This window comes from Magallana gigas, chromosome 6, assembly GCF_963853765.1.
Source record: "Magallana gigas chromosome 6, xbMagGiga1.1, whole genome shotgun sequence".
Classification (NCBI taxonomy): Eukaryota; Metazoa; Mollusca; class Bivalvia; order Ostreida; family Ostreidae; genus Magallana; species Magallana gigas.
In genome coordinates this window covers 49289510-49303008 of record NC_088858.1, presented here as the reverse complement: position 1 = coordinate 49303008, position 13499 = coordinate 49289510, and the positions used below count along the sequence as shown (strand labels likewise).

Below are 13499 nucleotides of genomic sequence, written 5' to 3'. Positions count from 1 at the left end.
GGAGAGGGCTTGCATGAATTTATTGTCGTGTGTAGCCCTTTGATGTGGGGAATTTTGGATTAAACGTAAAACATATCAGTATCGATGTATATTATCTCATCAGAATTAGTCCCACCTCGGGTACACAGTGTTGTAAATCTTGATAAATCTGCCATTTTAGTAATTACACAATCGGGATGCTTTCCAGATTATCGTATTGGCGAGGTTTTGTGAGTTAGGCTACCATTTTCATTCGCAGCAAGGTTTTCTAATTATTTTTCAGGCATAAAGCTTAGCTTGCTTGAATAGAGTGAAAGCAGAGAAAGGGAAACCATTGAAACCAAATGAAGATAATGTATTGTCATCGGCCAATATGTGATTGCAAGTTTGTGAGATGGGTATTGATATTTTGCTCTCCATAGAATTTTTAAGTTATTAAGCAAATTAATTCCAGTTCTTTTATTCACCACTACTTGAGATAATAGTCACAACCTCTACAGTTTATTGTATTCATCAAAACAACAAAATTGCAAAGGCTGAAAATCAGAAGTCTATCCCGGATATACTTTGTTTGATATTGACAATGTATAAATCATCTTACGATGAATAGAAAAATTTGAACACAATGGCAAAACGAAGCAGGGGCCACCATATGGTTAAAGCCTTATTATACGCTGGGAAACAATTCGCTATACTTTTAATGACGTATTGGAAAAGAAATATATGTACATGTACGTGATTTGTCGAAATTTACAATATACATACATGTATAATTACAAAGCCAATTGCAATACTTAGTATGTCAGTGTACATACATAAAGATGCAATTTTTTAAAGTCTTGATTTAAGTTTGGTAAGCAGGTAAGAAATGTTCCCATTATTTTTCTCTCATCGCTTGCCTAAGACTTTTTGAGACTGCAACATCGCTATAGTAATCTACATCACAGAGACCAAAGGAAACCAAATGTAAATCCATGTATAACACAACGTTTATAATCTGATGATCGGAAAACGGGACAAGGACGCGAGTTTTTATTTTTAATTCAATAAGATTTCGATAAAAACAGTGTGTTCCTAATCGACAATATTTTCTACTTTGAGGGATAATTCCCTCTCTGGACGATATAGTGACTGTCGTGATTTAATTCAATTAATACGGATGTACAAATTGGTTATCGCGATTTGTTTCTTCAATTTAGATGTCAGTGACTTGCTATGTGTTATCGGCATCCAGATGTCTGTGACAAGAAACTACACGGATGCCAATTTATTTGTGACTAGGATACTAACTTACAATCGGAATAATCGCTTCCGCTTTGCTGTACTAATTCAATTCCGGATTGTAGGTTATCTGAATCCATTGCTTGTTTCGATTTGATTTATAGCCTTTTTATGTAAAGATTATAATCATCTTTCATTTTTTTTTTTGGGGGGGGGGGGTTTGTTTGTACATGATGATGAACTACATGTAAGCATGAGAACGTTCTTTTACTTTAAAAAAAAGTTTAAAATAATAACAAATTGCGCTTCTTATTAACCCCCCCCCCTCAAATCCTCCCCCACTCACCGTAATACAATTTAGCATTTGTTTTGAATTTCTAAATTCAAATTATTTAATCAAAACAACATTTTATTTCTCTGATTAATAAGGCGAATTCCGAAACTTTTTCTATCGGTCTTACAAAAATATATAACGATTTTTCACAGATTTATCATTCATATCAGGTTTCTGCTACAGTGATGAAATCTATGCTCCATGTGTTACCCTGATTCCTGATTCATGTTGGTTGATGTTTACAGAGTAACGTAGTTATTCCTCGTTTGATCACAGATCTATACATTTGATGTAAAATATCTATGAAATCAATATTTTCGTAGATAAGACACCACTCCTTATTATGATATATAGAAAATGTGTTTACTTCTGAAAAGAAATGTTTGAACGAGATGTGCTTGTGCATTAATACATTTATTTATGCCATGCTATGCTCAATATATATAGTCTTCACTGATTAAAAAAAGGTACAACGCCGTATATATCACGACTACTAGTTCCGCTTACGCCCAGCTAATCACTGATGGATAAATAAAGACCATAATGATATTTTTTATTAATATATTTTTCATTGCCCTTACTTCGTGTGATTATAATATTATTCATCTGTTTCAGTGTTTATATACATTAATGACTGGGATACTCACAGATACTTCAGATTTACAGTCGGTTTCATTTGAATGTATTTCTAAAATCAGTTGTTTCTGGTCAGAGAATTGAGAAATGACGAAATAAAATCGAAAGTGTGGAAGTCACATAGTGTCATCTTTTGAAATAATTATATTTCTTTATATAAAATAATCACATTATTCAATGTGATAAAGTTTTTTTTTTATAATGCATTCAAAATACAAATTTGTATACTGAAAAAGGGCTGATAAAAAAGCAAAAACAAACAACAACAAAACACCCCCCCCCAAAAAAAAATAATTAAAAAAAATGTTGTATTACATTCACGAGTATGCCTGAATCTTTTATGTATTTAGAAAATAAAGAAAATTTCAAAAATATTATAGACAAAATCACTCAGCCATTGTGTCAAATTGATTAAATTTGAGCGCCATAATTTCGTAGCAAGATTAGGTCAAAGTCATTATCTTTTTCTTCAACATAAAAGATAAAAAAAATATGGCAAATTGTGTGACTCGGACTTTTATTTAACGCATATGTTTCGGAATTTCCTTTTGTATTCGACTACATTAACAAAATCAACAATTAAAAAAATCTTCTAAATGGATAAGGGCTTTTAAAAATTTCCTCCAATTTTTGTTTTCATTTTCAATGCTTCAATCGAATATCAGTGCACGTGGTGTCGGAAGCAAATTAAAGGGGGGGGGGCTAGACTAATCATCATAAATCTTGACAATCAAAAAAAAAACTAATTCCCAAAATCATGAAATTCCTAATCCGTGGGGGGGGGGGGGGGGGGGGGGAGTAGCGTAGGAGTAGCGTAGTATACCTACAACTCCCAAAAAAATCTTACCGACCAAATTTTTTTGGCGGGGGTAGGGGTGGGGGTGGGGCCAGTTTCCTGATACATGTACTTCAATTTTTTATATGTAAATTTAAAAAATATGTTTGCTGCGAGAAAAAGTGTGGGGGGGGGGGGCTAGCATAGGAGTAGCGTAGTATACCTACAACTCCCAAAAAAATCTTACCGACCAAATTTTTTTGGCGGGGGTTGGGGTGGGGGTGGGGGCAGTTTCCTGATACATGTACTTCAATTTTTTATATGTAAATTTTAAAAAATATGTTTGCTGTGAGAAAAAGTGGGGGGGGGGGCTAGCCCCTCCCTGATGCTATGTGCTTTATGGTTAGGTCTAACTTTGCGAAAAAAGTAGCCACCCCCCTCCCCCCCCCCCGGTTCCGATGATGCATATAGAATATTCAAATATTTATCAACTTTGAATGACAAAATCCCCCGGCAAAAAATGTTGACCAGAAAGTTAGAGAGGGGGAATATATTTGACAAATTCGATGATTTTTTCTCAATGAGAGTTTACAAATGCTCAAAATTATGAAGATTAGATTAATTCGGAAACCATATTATGAATTTCATTTTTAAGATGATCTTTTTTGTTAAAATTGAATGAATATTGATCATGTTATTTTCGTTTGCAACATTATTGTCACACGCCACATAAGATGGCAATATCTAATATTTACATTCTACTGTGTTTCCCCATTAAATTCCGTGATGTTTAAATGCCTCTAAATGCAACACCTATTCACTGTGTATGAATTAACGAGTAATTTACATAAGTAGTTCTCAAACAAAGATTTCTATGTTATCAGTTAAAAAATGTATTTCATGAATGTTGTCAAAACACCATGTTTTATAATTATTCAACAAAAAAGTTGACTTTATTGTTAAAAGCAACATTTCAAGAGTTATTTATCATGGATTATATTTTCATGCTCGTCGATCTCATCTCAACAGTCTATGTGAAAACCAGTTTAAACCAGTTTTACAAAACAGCGGTTCTTGATGTTACTTATTCACTCCCTCCGTGATCTGCACTTTATATCGATTTATTTAAGTAAACAATTGATTTCTTCAGTAAGGGAATGTAAATATAAGCATTGAATGATTTATTTTTGACGTCGTCGTGTCAATAACTTCCGTCAGGTGAGCAGACAAATTATCATAACGCGCTAACGCGCGTTATTCAATTTGTCTGCTCACCTGACGGCAGTTATTGACACGACGACGTCAAAAATAAATCATTCAATGCTATATTATCTCTCAATGATAAGAAAAAAATACATTACATGTACATCGTAGGTAATCATGTAATTATAAGGAATAGCTATTACTGTGTGTGTGTGTGGGGGGGGGGGGGATTATCGCATAATATGTTATCGTTTTTTATCATTAATGAGTTTGAAACTATAATGCTGTACTTTTTATAAATGTTCACCTGTTACATTGCGGTCCCCTACTTATATTCATTCAATAAAATAAACACTTTTCTGCAGTTCAAATGAATATTTGCTTTATATATAGGGAGAGTGCGACTAATTTCATGTTTCACGTCCTTTTCCGGATGTTTTCAAGTCGAACAAACCGGTTTCAAAATTAACGTGAACATTGTGTTTTCCCGTTTTGACTTTTCGATGAAGAACATCATCAATTTTCGTTATGTGCAGAATTTAGCGAACAGTTTAAATAGATGTGCTTGTATAATCCAATTCAGGGATTTACACAATCAGGTGATTATGAAGAATTAATATATTGTGCCTCACTGCTAACATCAAGTGTGATAACTTCTCTACAATGTTTATGTAATATCTGTGTGTACATGTGTTGGTCTCACATGAACCGTTTAACTTTTATGACATTTCAATGCAGGAAACATTGTTGTGGCACAAATAGAAAAAAATATGATATGTTTATTTTAAAATCAAACTTTCAAGCTATATAGAATTAAACTCCTTAATAGCTAGACCACATCACAATAAATTGTTATCATATTCTTTTAGCTCTGATGAAAGAGAGGTAACTCATTTCATGATTTGACACTTGCATAATATGAATCCAAAAACCCTGCTTTTCATCCATACGATCTTAATTAAACATGATTAATTTTTTTAGGGAAAGAGTGAGCTTCACATATACAATGTTCCACCACCTAGTAAAAAATATGATCTGATTGGTCCACCAGATAAGAAATCTAACCTCCGTCCAGTGGTTTTCCATGTTCCTCAGAAAGAGACAGCCCTTCAATGCCGCTATCGGTTGATGCGGAAGGAGACTCATGACTGGAACCAGGCTTTCTGGGCTAATCACAATGAAAGGTTTTTCAAGGTACAAAAACAGTGCTGAAATTCTGATTTAGTGCAATAAATTATGAACCCTATACTCAGGATTACTTTTGAAGAAGACAAGATTCTAATGCTAATATTTAGCATTGCCTCAAGTACACATTTGTACATAATTAAGAGTTGGTATTTTTCAAAAATTATCTTCTGGTGACACCTGATTACAAATACTGTTTAACTAGGTAATCTCAAATTAAATGGAACTGTTTAAAATCTTCAAGATTTATGATTATTCAAGATATCAAGGGTAAAATACTTAAAAAATATTAAAGTGGTTGGGATTTAAAAATTACTTTGACATATTTGATGTATTCGAGATATCTGTTGAAGATAAAATATCGAAGTTCAGCTGTATCCATTGTCACAAACTGGTGTAATAATATTTAATATGCTTATGGGACCCATATTCATTTGATTCTCATCAATAAATAATTAAGCTGCAGTTACTGTTATCAATTAATAATTCTAGAAAAGAGAAAAAGATAAAGGATTTTTTGTAAAAAGTATTAATACCTATGACATATTAACAAGGAAATATTGTGAATTGTTTTCATTAAGTTGATTTTGTCTTTCTTTTATTAACAAGATCTTATCCTTTGCTTAGTAAAAATGACAGGAAATTTTTCTATGCTGATGTTATGTGCTTCTTATAATATAAATATTGATAGTGGTTTTTTTAAATTTATGATTTGCTTAGTAGCAATTTTTGATAGTGGTCTACCTTTTCATTGGTTAGGAAAAGGAAGACTTTGTGAGAAGGAAGCTAGACGACAAACAACAGACAGTGGACAGTGCTGAGGCCCGACTTTCAGCCGATGAACTCTCTGAATTCTACAAAGCATTCCTAGACAAAAACTATCCGCTCCATGCCAACTACAACAGGTCTGAATCATATTACAGCACTGGGAACAGGTTGTTTGGTTGAAAGAATTCATCTCTGTTGTTTGTTGGTCTATCCAGATTTTGCATATAACTACAGTATACATGTACAGGGTTATTTTTGTCCAGTGTAATTTTGGCTCCTCTTCACTTGTAAAAGGTTTCGCCCTGTTTAAAGGGATATGATTTGAGACTTAGAATTCACCCAGTCTTAAATTCGCCCACTGACAACGAGGGCAAAAAGACGTGAAAATAAAACAGGGGCAAATATTTCCCGGTATACAGTATCTGTAATTTATTTATAAAGAATCTGCACATATTGGTTTGCAAGTTTGATAAGTTTGATATTAATAATGTACAATAATTTATTAAATAACTTTTCAGAGAGTGGTATCACAAGAACCTGAGACTGTTGTTTCCAGCTTTCCAAGTTTTCTTAGAAAAAATATATAATAAATTATTTAAAAGGTGAAAGTACGTGATTTCTTGTTATATGGGTGGTTTTAATTAGCGTTTGAAACAGACAGTTTTTTGTGACTTGCATTCAAGAAAGGCTACCTTAGGAACAAGGCTAGCACAAGTTTCTGTTCACAAAAAATTGAATATTTTTTTTATGTACCGGTACCTAATTTTAGCTCTTCTGTTTGTATCTACCTCCTCAGTTTACCAATCATTTTAAACATGTTATTAATGACTCTCATAATTTATTGCTTCTTTAATTTTGGGGGAGTTGATTCTTTGTGAAGTCTTGCTGTGAATATGTACAATTGGCATACCTCCTATTGGATTCATATAGTGATATAATTCTTTGGAGAAATACAATAATATTATTTGTTATTATTATTTTGATAACATATTGATAAATAATTTAATTAAATATCTTTCCATTCTTTTTTGTCTAATAACATTTTTATTTGAGGCCCTATTTTTTAGTTCAGATTTAAAAAAAAAAATAGAATTGTAATACTAGTAAATGACTTTGAAAAAACATTATTCGATGTTGGTTTTATAAGAGACAATCTTACAAAGGTAGTTTTTAATCTTACAGAGGTAGTTTCACTACTTTGAATTTAGAAAGACTGCATCATAGTTAGGTGCTAGATGGTACTAGTAATAGTAGGTACTAGTATATACACATAGGTACTAGTATATACACGTAGGTACTAGTATATACAAGTAGGTACTTGTATATACACGTAGGTACTAGTATGTACACGTAGGTACTAGTATATACATGTAGGTACTAGTACATACACGTAGATACTAGTACTAGTACATACACGTAGGTACTAGTACATACACGTAGGTACTACATGTAGTACTAGTATATACACATAGATACTAGTACATACACATAGGTACTAATACTAGTATATACACATAGATACTAGTACATACACGTAGGTACTAGTACATACACGTAGATACTAGTACTAGTACGTACACGTAGGTACTACTATATACACCTAGATACTAGTACTAGTATATACACATAGATACTAGTACTGTCTAGTACATACACGTAGGTACTAGTACATACATGTAGGTACTAGTACATACACATAGGTACTAGTACTAGTATATACACATAATTACTAGTACTGGTATATACACGTAGGTTACTGATGATGACAGGAAGCTGCCTTTGGTTTTCATAGTTCATTAGTCAAAGCTGAAGGTCTCATATTGATATATTCTATGTATATCCTGTGGTGAGAAAAAACAAAGTATTTTATGATAAACCTGTATGTAGAAAAGACAAACACATGAGTATTATTTAAGTTTTTATTAACTTTTAAGACTGCACTCCTCTCGGAGAGAGTTTAAAAGTCAAAATCTTTTTTTCCAAGAAACTTTATCTTGATGGAAAACTAACTTGTTAGTATAATTTGTGCACAGCTGAGCTATTCAAACTGTCCTTCAATTTATTGAATGCTCTTGTTCTTCATAAATAATTTCCTTTCACGGTAAACAAAACAAAGTTTACCGCATATCTATCAAGAGGGGAATACCCATCTCGCACAAAAGGAATTGTAATAGAATAGTTTATTGCAATATATACGGAAACACTTAAAACGGTGTTTCCGTTTTGATCTAGTTTCTTATCCTTTTTCTGAATTTACTTTATTCATAAATAGGTAATGAAAATCTTCAAACCAATAGATCTACTTGCGATAACAACCAGGAAATCTCCTTCATTCTCGCAAGCACTAATAAAGAACAACAGACAATGTTTTTGTACTCATACAAATGCCATGGGCACTATTATATGGAAATATTATGCTTCAAAGTTAGAAAATCCGAGGTAAAAATTGTAGGTCATCGTAAAAAAAAACGTTAAAAATAGTCAACATATATTCTGCAAACGTATGCAAATATTTATAAATAATGTGGAATGTAGTGAGCTTTAGGTTGATTTCCCAAAACCTGACTCCAGGGTCATACAATCTAACACGGGTTTAATTATGATCTCAGTCTTGATTTTACAAATGGAATACATAGTATTAAACAGAATTAAGCTCGACCAAGATTTCATGACCTCAAGGCCTGAGATGGCACGCAAGCCTTTGCGAATCATGGCAGAGCTTTGAAGCATCGCTTTCAAAATTTGTCCCCTTTCTGATATTTATCAATGACGGACACAGCGTCGTCTCTGTTCATTTCTAACAACAAACTCCTCAGCTCTTCCAGTGGTCTCCCCTCGTCCATCCAAAGCTTCAGCAGTAGTTCGGTAGCGCTGCCACTCTGTTCCTCGATCCAACGAATCTTGTCAAATTTCATGCCCATCTTCTCCGCCAGGCCGCGCCAGTCGCTGTTATTGTCGGTGGCGGGGTCAAGACAAACGATTAAATTTCTGGTCATTTCACTCTGCTTTTTGTCAAAAGGAGCAGGGAGAAACTGGAAAATATCATATTAAGGACTTATATGGTGAAACACGACAGCAAAGACCTGTTATAAATTATTACACAAAAATCTGGAGTTTGGACCCAATTTTACACGTACCTTTGGTGCTTCAGCGACAATTTGAATGCTGGACTTGGTTTCTTCGTGTTTGGTTTGATGGCACGTGTACTCGACAACTATTTCTCCGATATCTGTCGATTGTGGCTTGTATGCGAACGCACAGTTTGGATTGCAGGAATGCCAAACCAATTCAAAATCCAGTTCCTGGGAATGAACAGTAAGCAGATGAAACAAGGTACTCCGATGTGCTGGTGATATAGGTTTCGTGTATATAATGATTATACACGTACATTTAATAACATTTTACAAGTAATAAATGAAAAAAAAGTTCATGGATAGTCAGCCAGCGGACGAATGAATGTAAGACAATACTAGACATCATCTTCACCAGCTATTCTAAAAGGGGTTTCAGTCCACTCCTCTCTAAATAAATGGCTAATGTAGTATAGACTGAATCCTTAGGACTATGCAAGATAACAGTGTGTATAGAAGCCCCAAAGAAGCAGAACTTACCATTGATTTCTTCCCCATCAACTTCCATTCCTCGGGCTCCTTCGTTTGCTTGACCACAACGTTTTCACCATTGTCGTACACCAGCAAGGGGACAGGGCTGTCGATTACCTTCCGGTTGACTTCGAATTCCTTCCGTCGAATGTCCTATTAAATGAAACAGAAACAAACTAAGTCAAACGACTGTAAAGGAGCAAAAAAAGTTGAACAATGATCGACGAGTATACACATCGAATACACACCTGGATATCCCTCCCGTAGTCATTAATACAGTAGAGTTTGGAGGTAAAGAGTGAGGTTCTCTGGAGGACCGAGGAGAAGGAGACCATTTGTACAGCTTTGGCCGCCACTCGGTCATCCTTGGACGTGCCGATCAGAGCGAATAGCGTGAAGTGATGGAGGTGAATCGTCACGGATGACTTGGAAACCATCCTCTGGTCGTAGTCCCCGAGAGTGATGCTGTTCCAAGAACTCTGTTGCGTTAAGTCGCCACCCCGCTTAATGATTTTCCACTTCCAGTTAACATCTATTTTGTCTGCACAGTGTGGAAAATTAAGTTCCACTGGTTTCCTGAAAGACATAGACGGTTGGCAGACGACCAAAGGACTAAGTAGAGCCTCTCGTTTGGTTAAGTCAGGGAACACATCCATGTCCCAAGTTATTCCTAGTGTAAATCTTGTCTTTTTCTCTACAGCCCCTTTGGGTATTTTAAGCTTTACACCGGAAATGTCCATTTCTCCTCCGCTTGCGTCTATTTCTTTGTGCACAAACATACCCGTCTCGAATTGAACTGTTTCGTTTTCCGAATCGGCCGGACAGAGAACCGATGTCGGTCGATTTTTAGCAACATTTTGCTTAAAATAAGATTCATAAACACCCATAAACTCGTCTGAGAGACTGGTATTAAATTTGATGTCGTCTGCTGTGGTTTGCTCTTTCTTAGGGTTGTTTTCTGTCACCTGAGTAAGATTAACCACTTGAGCTGGAAGAGGTGGCGGTCTATTGGGTTCAGAGGTCACGCAATGAACGCTGCGGCGCGTAATAACACTGAGAGACTTCGTACTGCGTATGGATATGATTTTTGGGTTAGCAGTGTTGTTTCTGTCCAGAGGACCGAAGCTATTGTCTAGCTCACTAACATCCACGGCACTGTCCGTCTGAGGACGGTCCGAGGTTTTCGACGAGAGATTCCGCAATGGCGTGTCTTTCTCTTGTAAAACTTTTTCAATGTTTGATAATTTATCACTCTGGCGTCTGAGTCTCCGTAAGAAAAACAAAGTCAACAAAATGATGGCAACTATCAGCAGAAAAACTAGCACTGCCAGGACGGCCAAACCGATAATCTACAGAGAGAAAGGTTAAAGTTTTCATAGAAAACTTCTACATGATCATTATATTGCAAACCTACATGTAACTGATGAAGTACAATTCACCGATGGCTAGTCGTTAACAAAAAATTAGAAATCTGAGTACTTACATATGATTCCATATTGGTCCACGTTCAGCAAATCGTGTTTAAGCGTTTGCTTCAGAGTGTTCTCTTTTTTCGACACATGGTTAGAAATCATAGATACCTGTATCAAAGTAAAAATGTTGACGATCAATATTACCTTAATGTCGCTAAAGAGACGGATTTTCTCTTTCGCTTACAAAAATTAACCTTTCATATCTTGATAAAAACTTAAGAGAGGACTGTAAGCAAAACAATGTTTGCATTGTAGATGAGGGTTGGGTTGTTGTACCGGTGAAAGCTAGAATGATTCATCAACCTAACAAGGCGCAGAAAGCTCGGGGCAAGACTTCCTAACTAACTTTACATGTAATTACAAGTACAAGCTGAGGCGAGATCTACCCCCATATGACAGTAGTAGATATTTCGCTGTAAATTGTCACTGAATATATGGCATGTAAGCAAGTACGACCCCGTATTATCTTTCATAATGAAATACCAAGGAATCTATTGAAGCATATCTAAATATTAGCACTAGACTATAACAATAGCAGATTGAGCATCGTTTTACTAAAACGGTACAGTTTTCTGGCAGTGACACAGAATTTCTCCATCACACAATACGTGTATAATGGGTTAATAATACAGTACTGTACTCACAAATATGTTTACATGCGGTTAATAATCATAAGGATTGATACTGAATAACTTAACATGATGTGCCGATCCAGATTGTTTCCGGCGCGGGGGGCGGGTAACTGTGTTTGCCAAGGGAATGGGGTCGAAGGTCTATTTTCGGTAATTTTACAATGGGAATTTTTAAAAATTAAATTTGTCGGGGGGGGGGGGGGTCCCACTCCCCTTTTAGATCCGCGCATGCCTCAAAAAGTTGATTTTCTCAGAACATGTAAATACAACCTAACCTAGTGGGCACATACTACACATTACTGACCAACAAATACCAGAAACACGTGTCCATAACACATGGTTCAATCATACCTCTATCCATTTTAATTTGTTCCTGGTTTTATTAGTAGGCTTTAAGGACATTATAGTCTATATTAATCAATAATCTCAAAGACAACACCATTATATTTACATCTTAACATATACATACCTTATAATCATTCAAGAATTTATCAAAATCTACCTCTTCTCGTCTCACCGCTGTTCATTCTTACACATGTATTATATCGGCGTTTATCGCTGAACTTCCGGGTACGTACAGAAACATTTATCCCACGGGTAACTCCATACATGGACTGGTTAAAACTCTACCTGTAGGAGTGAACCGAAGCGAGACATACCTACACAGGTACAAAGGGAAGCTTCATTATTCAAAAATAAAAACACTGGTCAGGTAAAACGTAAGTGGGTAAAATACGTCAGTTAAATTAATTTGGTACATGAAAAAAAATAAAGAAAGATGAACAATTTGATAAAGACGAGTGATAAAAGGGTGGTTCTCTAAGTGATTTTTGGTTGGAATTATTAAAAACGTTATCTGGTGTCATTAAAAAGACTCCAAAACGCATTCATTTAGATCTACCGGTTAATTCCCTGAATTTGTACCTATATATAGTATATATAGTACTGTGTATAAATGTACATGTATGAAAGAGCTGTGTATAGTTAAATATATTTAAAACACCCATGTGCATATATGAGTTGACGTCATAGTTTTGATAGTATAGATATTATCTATGTACCTCTGGAACCATTATATACTTCCTTTAAATCCTACAGACACGTTATTTAGATTAGTTTGGGCAAACTGAGGAGGGAGATTTTATGAAATAGTTTTTAGTGTGACGGTAGAAGGATGTAGCGTTTGTAGTGTGACGTTAGAAGGGTGTAGCGTTTGTAGTGTGACGGTAGAAGGGTGTAGCATTTGTAGTGTGACGGTAGAAGGGTGTAGCATTTGTAGTGTGACGGTAGAAGGGTGTAGCGTTGGTAGTGTGACGGTAGAAGGGTGTAGCATTTGTAGTGTGACGGTAGAAGGGTGTAGCGTTGGTAGTGTGACGTTAGAAGGGTGTAGTGTTGGTAGTGTGACGGTAGAATGGTGAAACGTTCCAGTTACATGTACTACCGAGCCGATCGAATTCCCCATTTTTTCTTTGGTCCAAATACGTGTATTGATTAACAATTTGTCTCCTGGACTCGTTTAACTTAAAACTTCATATTTAACCACATATTTATATGGATATTGAAGAGTTGTTGGGGGGGGGGGGGAAGCCGACTATATCAAATGTTTTCAAATCTCTTTTGTTGTTGTCAAATTCAGTAGGTAATTTACAAATATTACAAAACCTCAATGCATGTACATGTACACAGAGGCAC

The 13499-nt window shown here is 35.3% G+C and overlaps 2 protein-coding genes across 2 annotated transcripts; one reads left to right on the top strand and one right to left on the bottom strand.

Annotated features, from left to right (window-relative positions):
* The first annotated feature begins 4593 nt into the window (after window positions 1-4593).
* LOC105322061 (cytochrome c oxidase assembly factor 8) lies at window positions 4594-6709 on the top strand. The gene is made up of 4 exons (XM_011420581.4): window positions 4594-4747; window positions 5130-5342; window positions 6093-6238; window positions 6620-6709. The coding sequence occupies exons 1-4, from the start codon at window positions 4652-4654 to the stop codon at window positions 6705-6707; spliced, it is 543 nt and encodes a 180-aa protein (XP_011418883.3). The 5' UTR covers window positions 4594-4651; the 3' UTR covers window positions 6708-6709.
* A 1297-nt stretch (window positions 6710-8006) lies between these two features.
* LOC105322060 (UNC5C-like protein) lies at window positions 8007-12432 on the bottom strand. Its single transcript, XM_011420580.4, has 6 exons — window positions 12277-12432; window positions 11187-11283; window positions 9952-11052; window positions 9713-9856; window positions 9239-9403; window positions 8007-9133 (listed from the first exon to the last, which is right to left on the bottom strand). The coding sequence occupies exons 2-6, from the start codon at window positions 11196-11198 to the stop codon at window positions 8837-8839; spliced, it is 1719 nt and encodes a 572-aa protein (XP_011418882.2). The 5' UTR covers window positions 11199-11283; window positions 12277-12432; the 3' UTR covers window positions 8007-8836.
* Between the last annotated feature and the right edge of the window lie 1067 nt (window positions 12433-13499).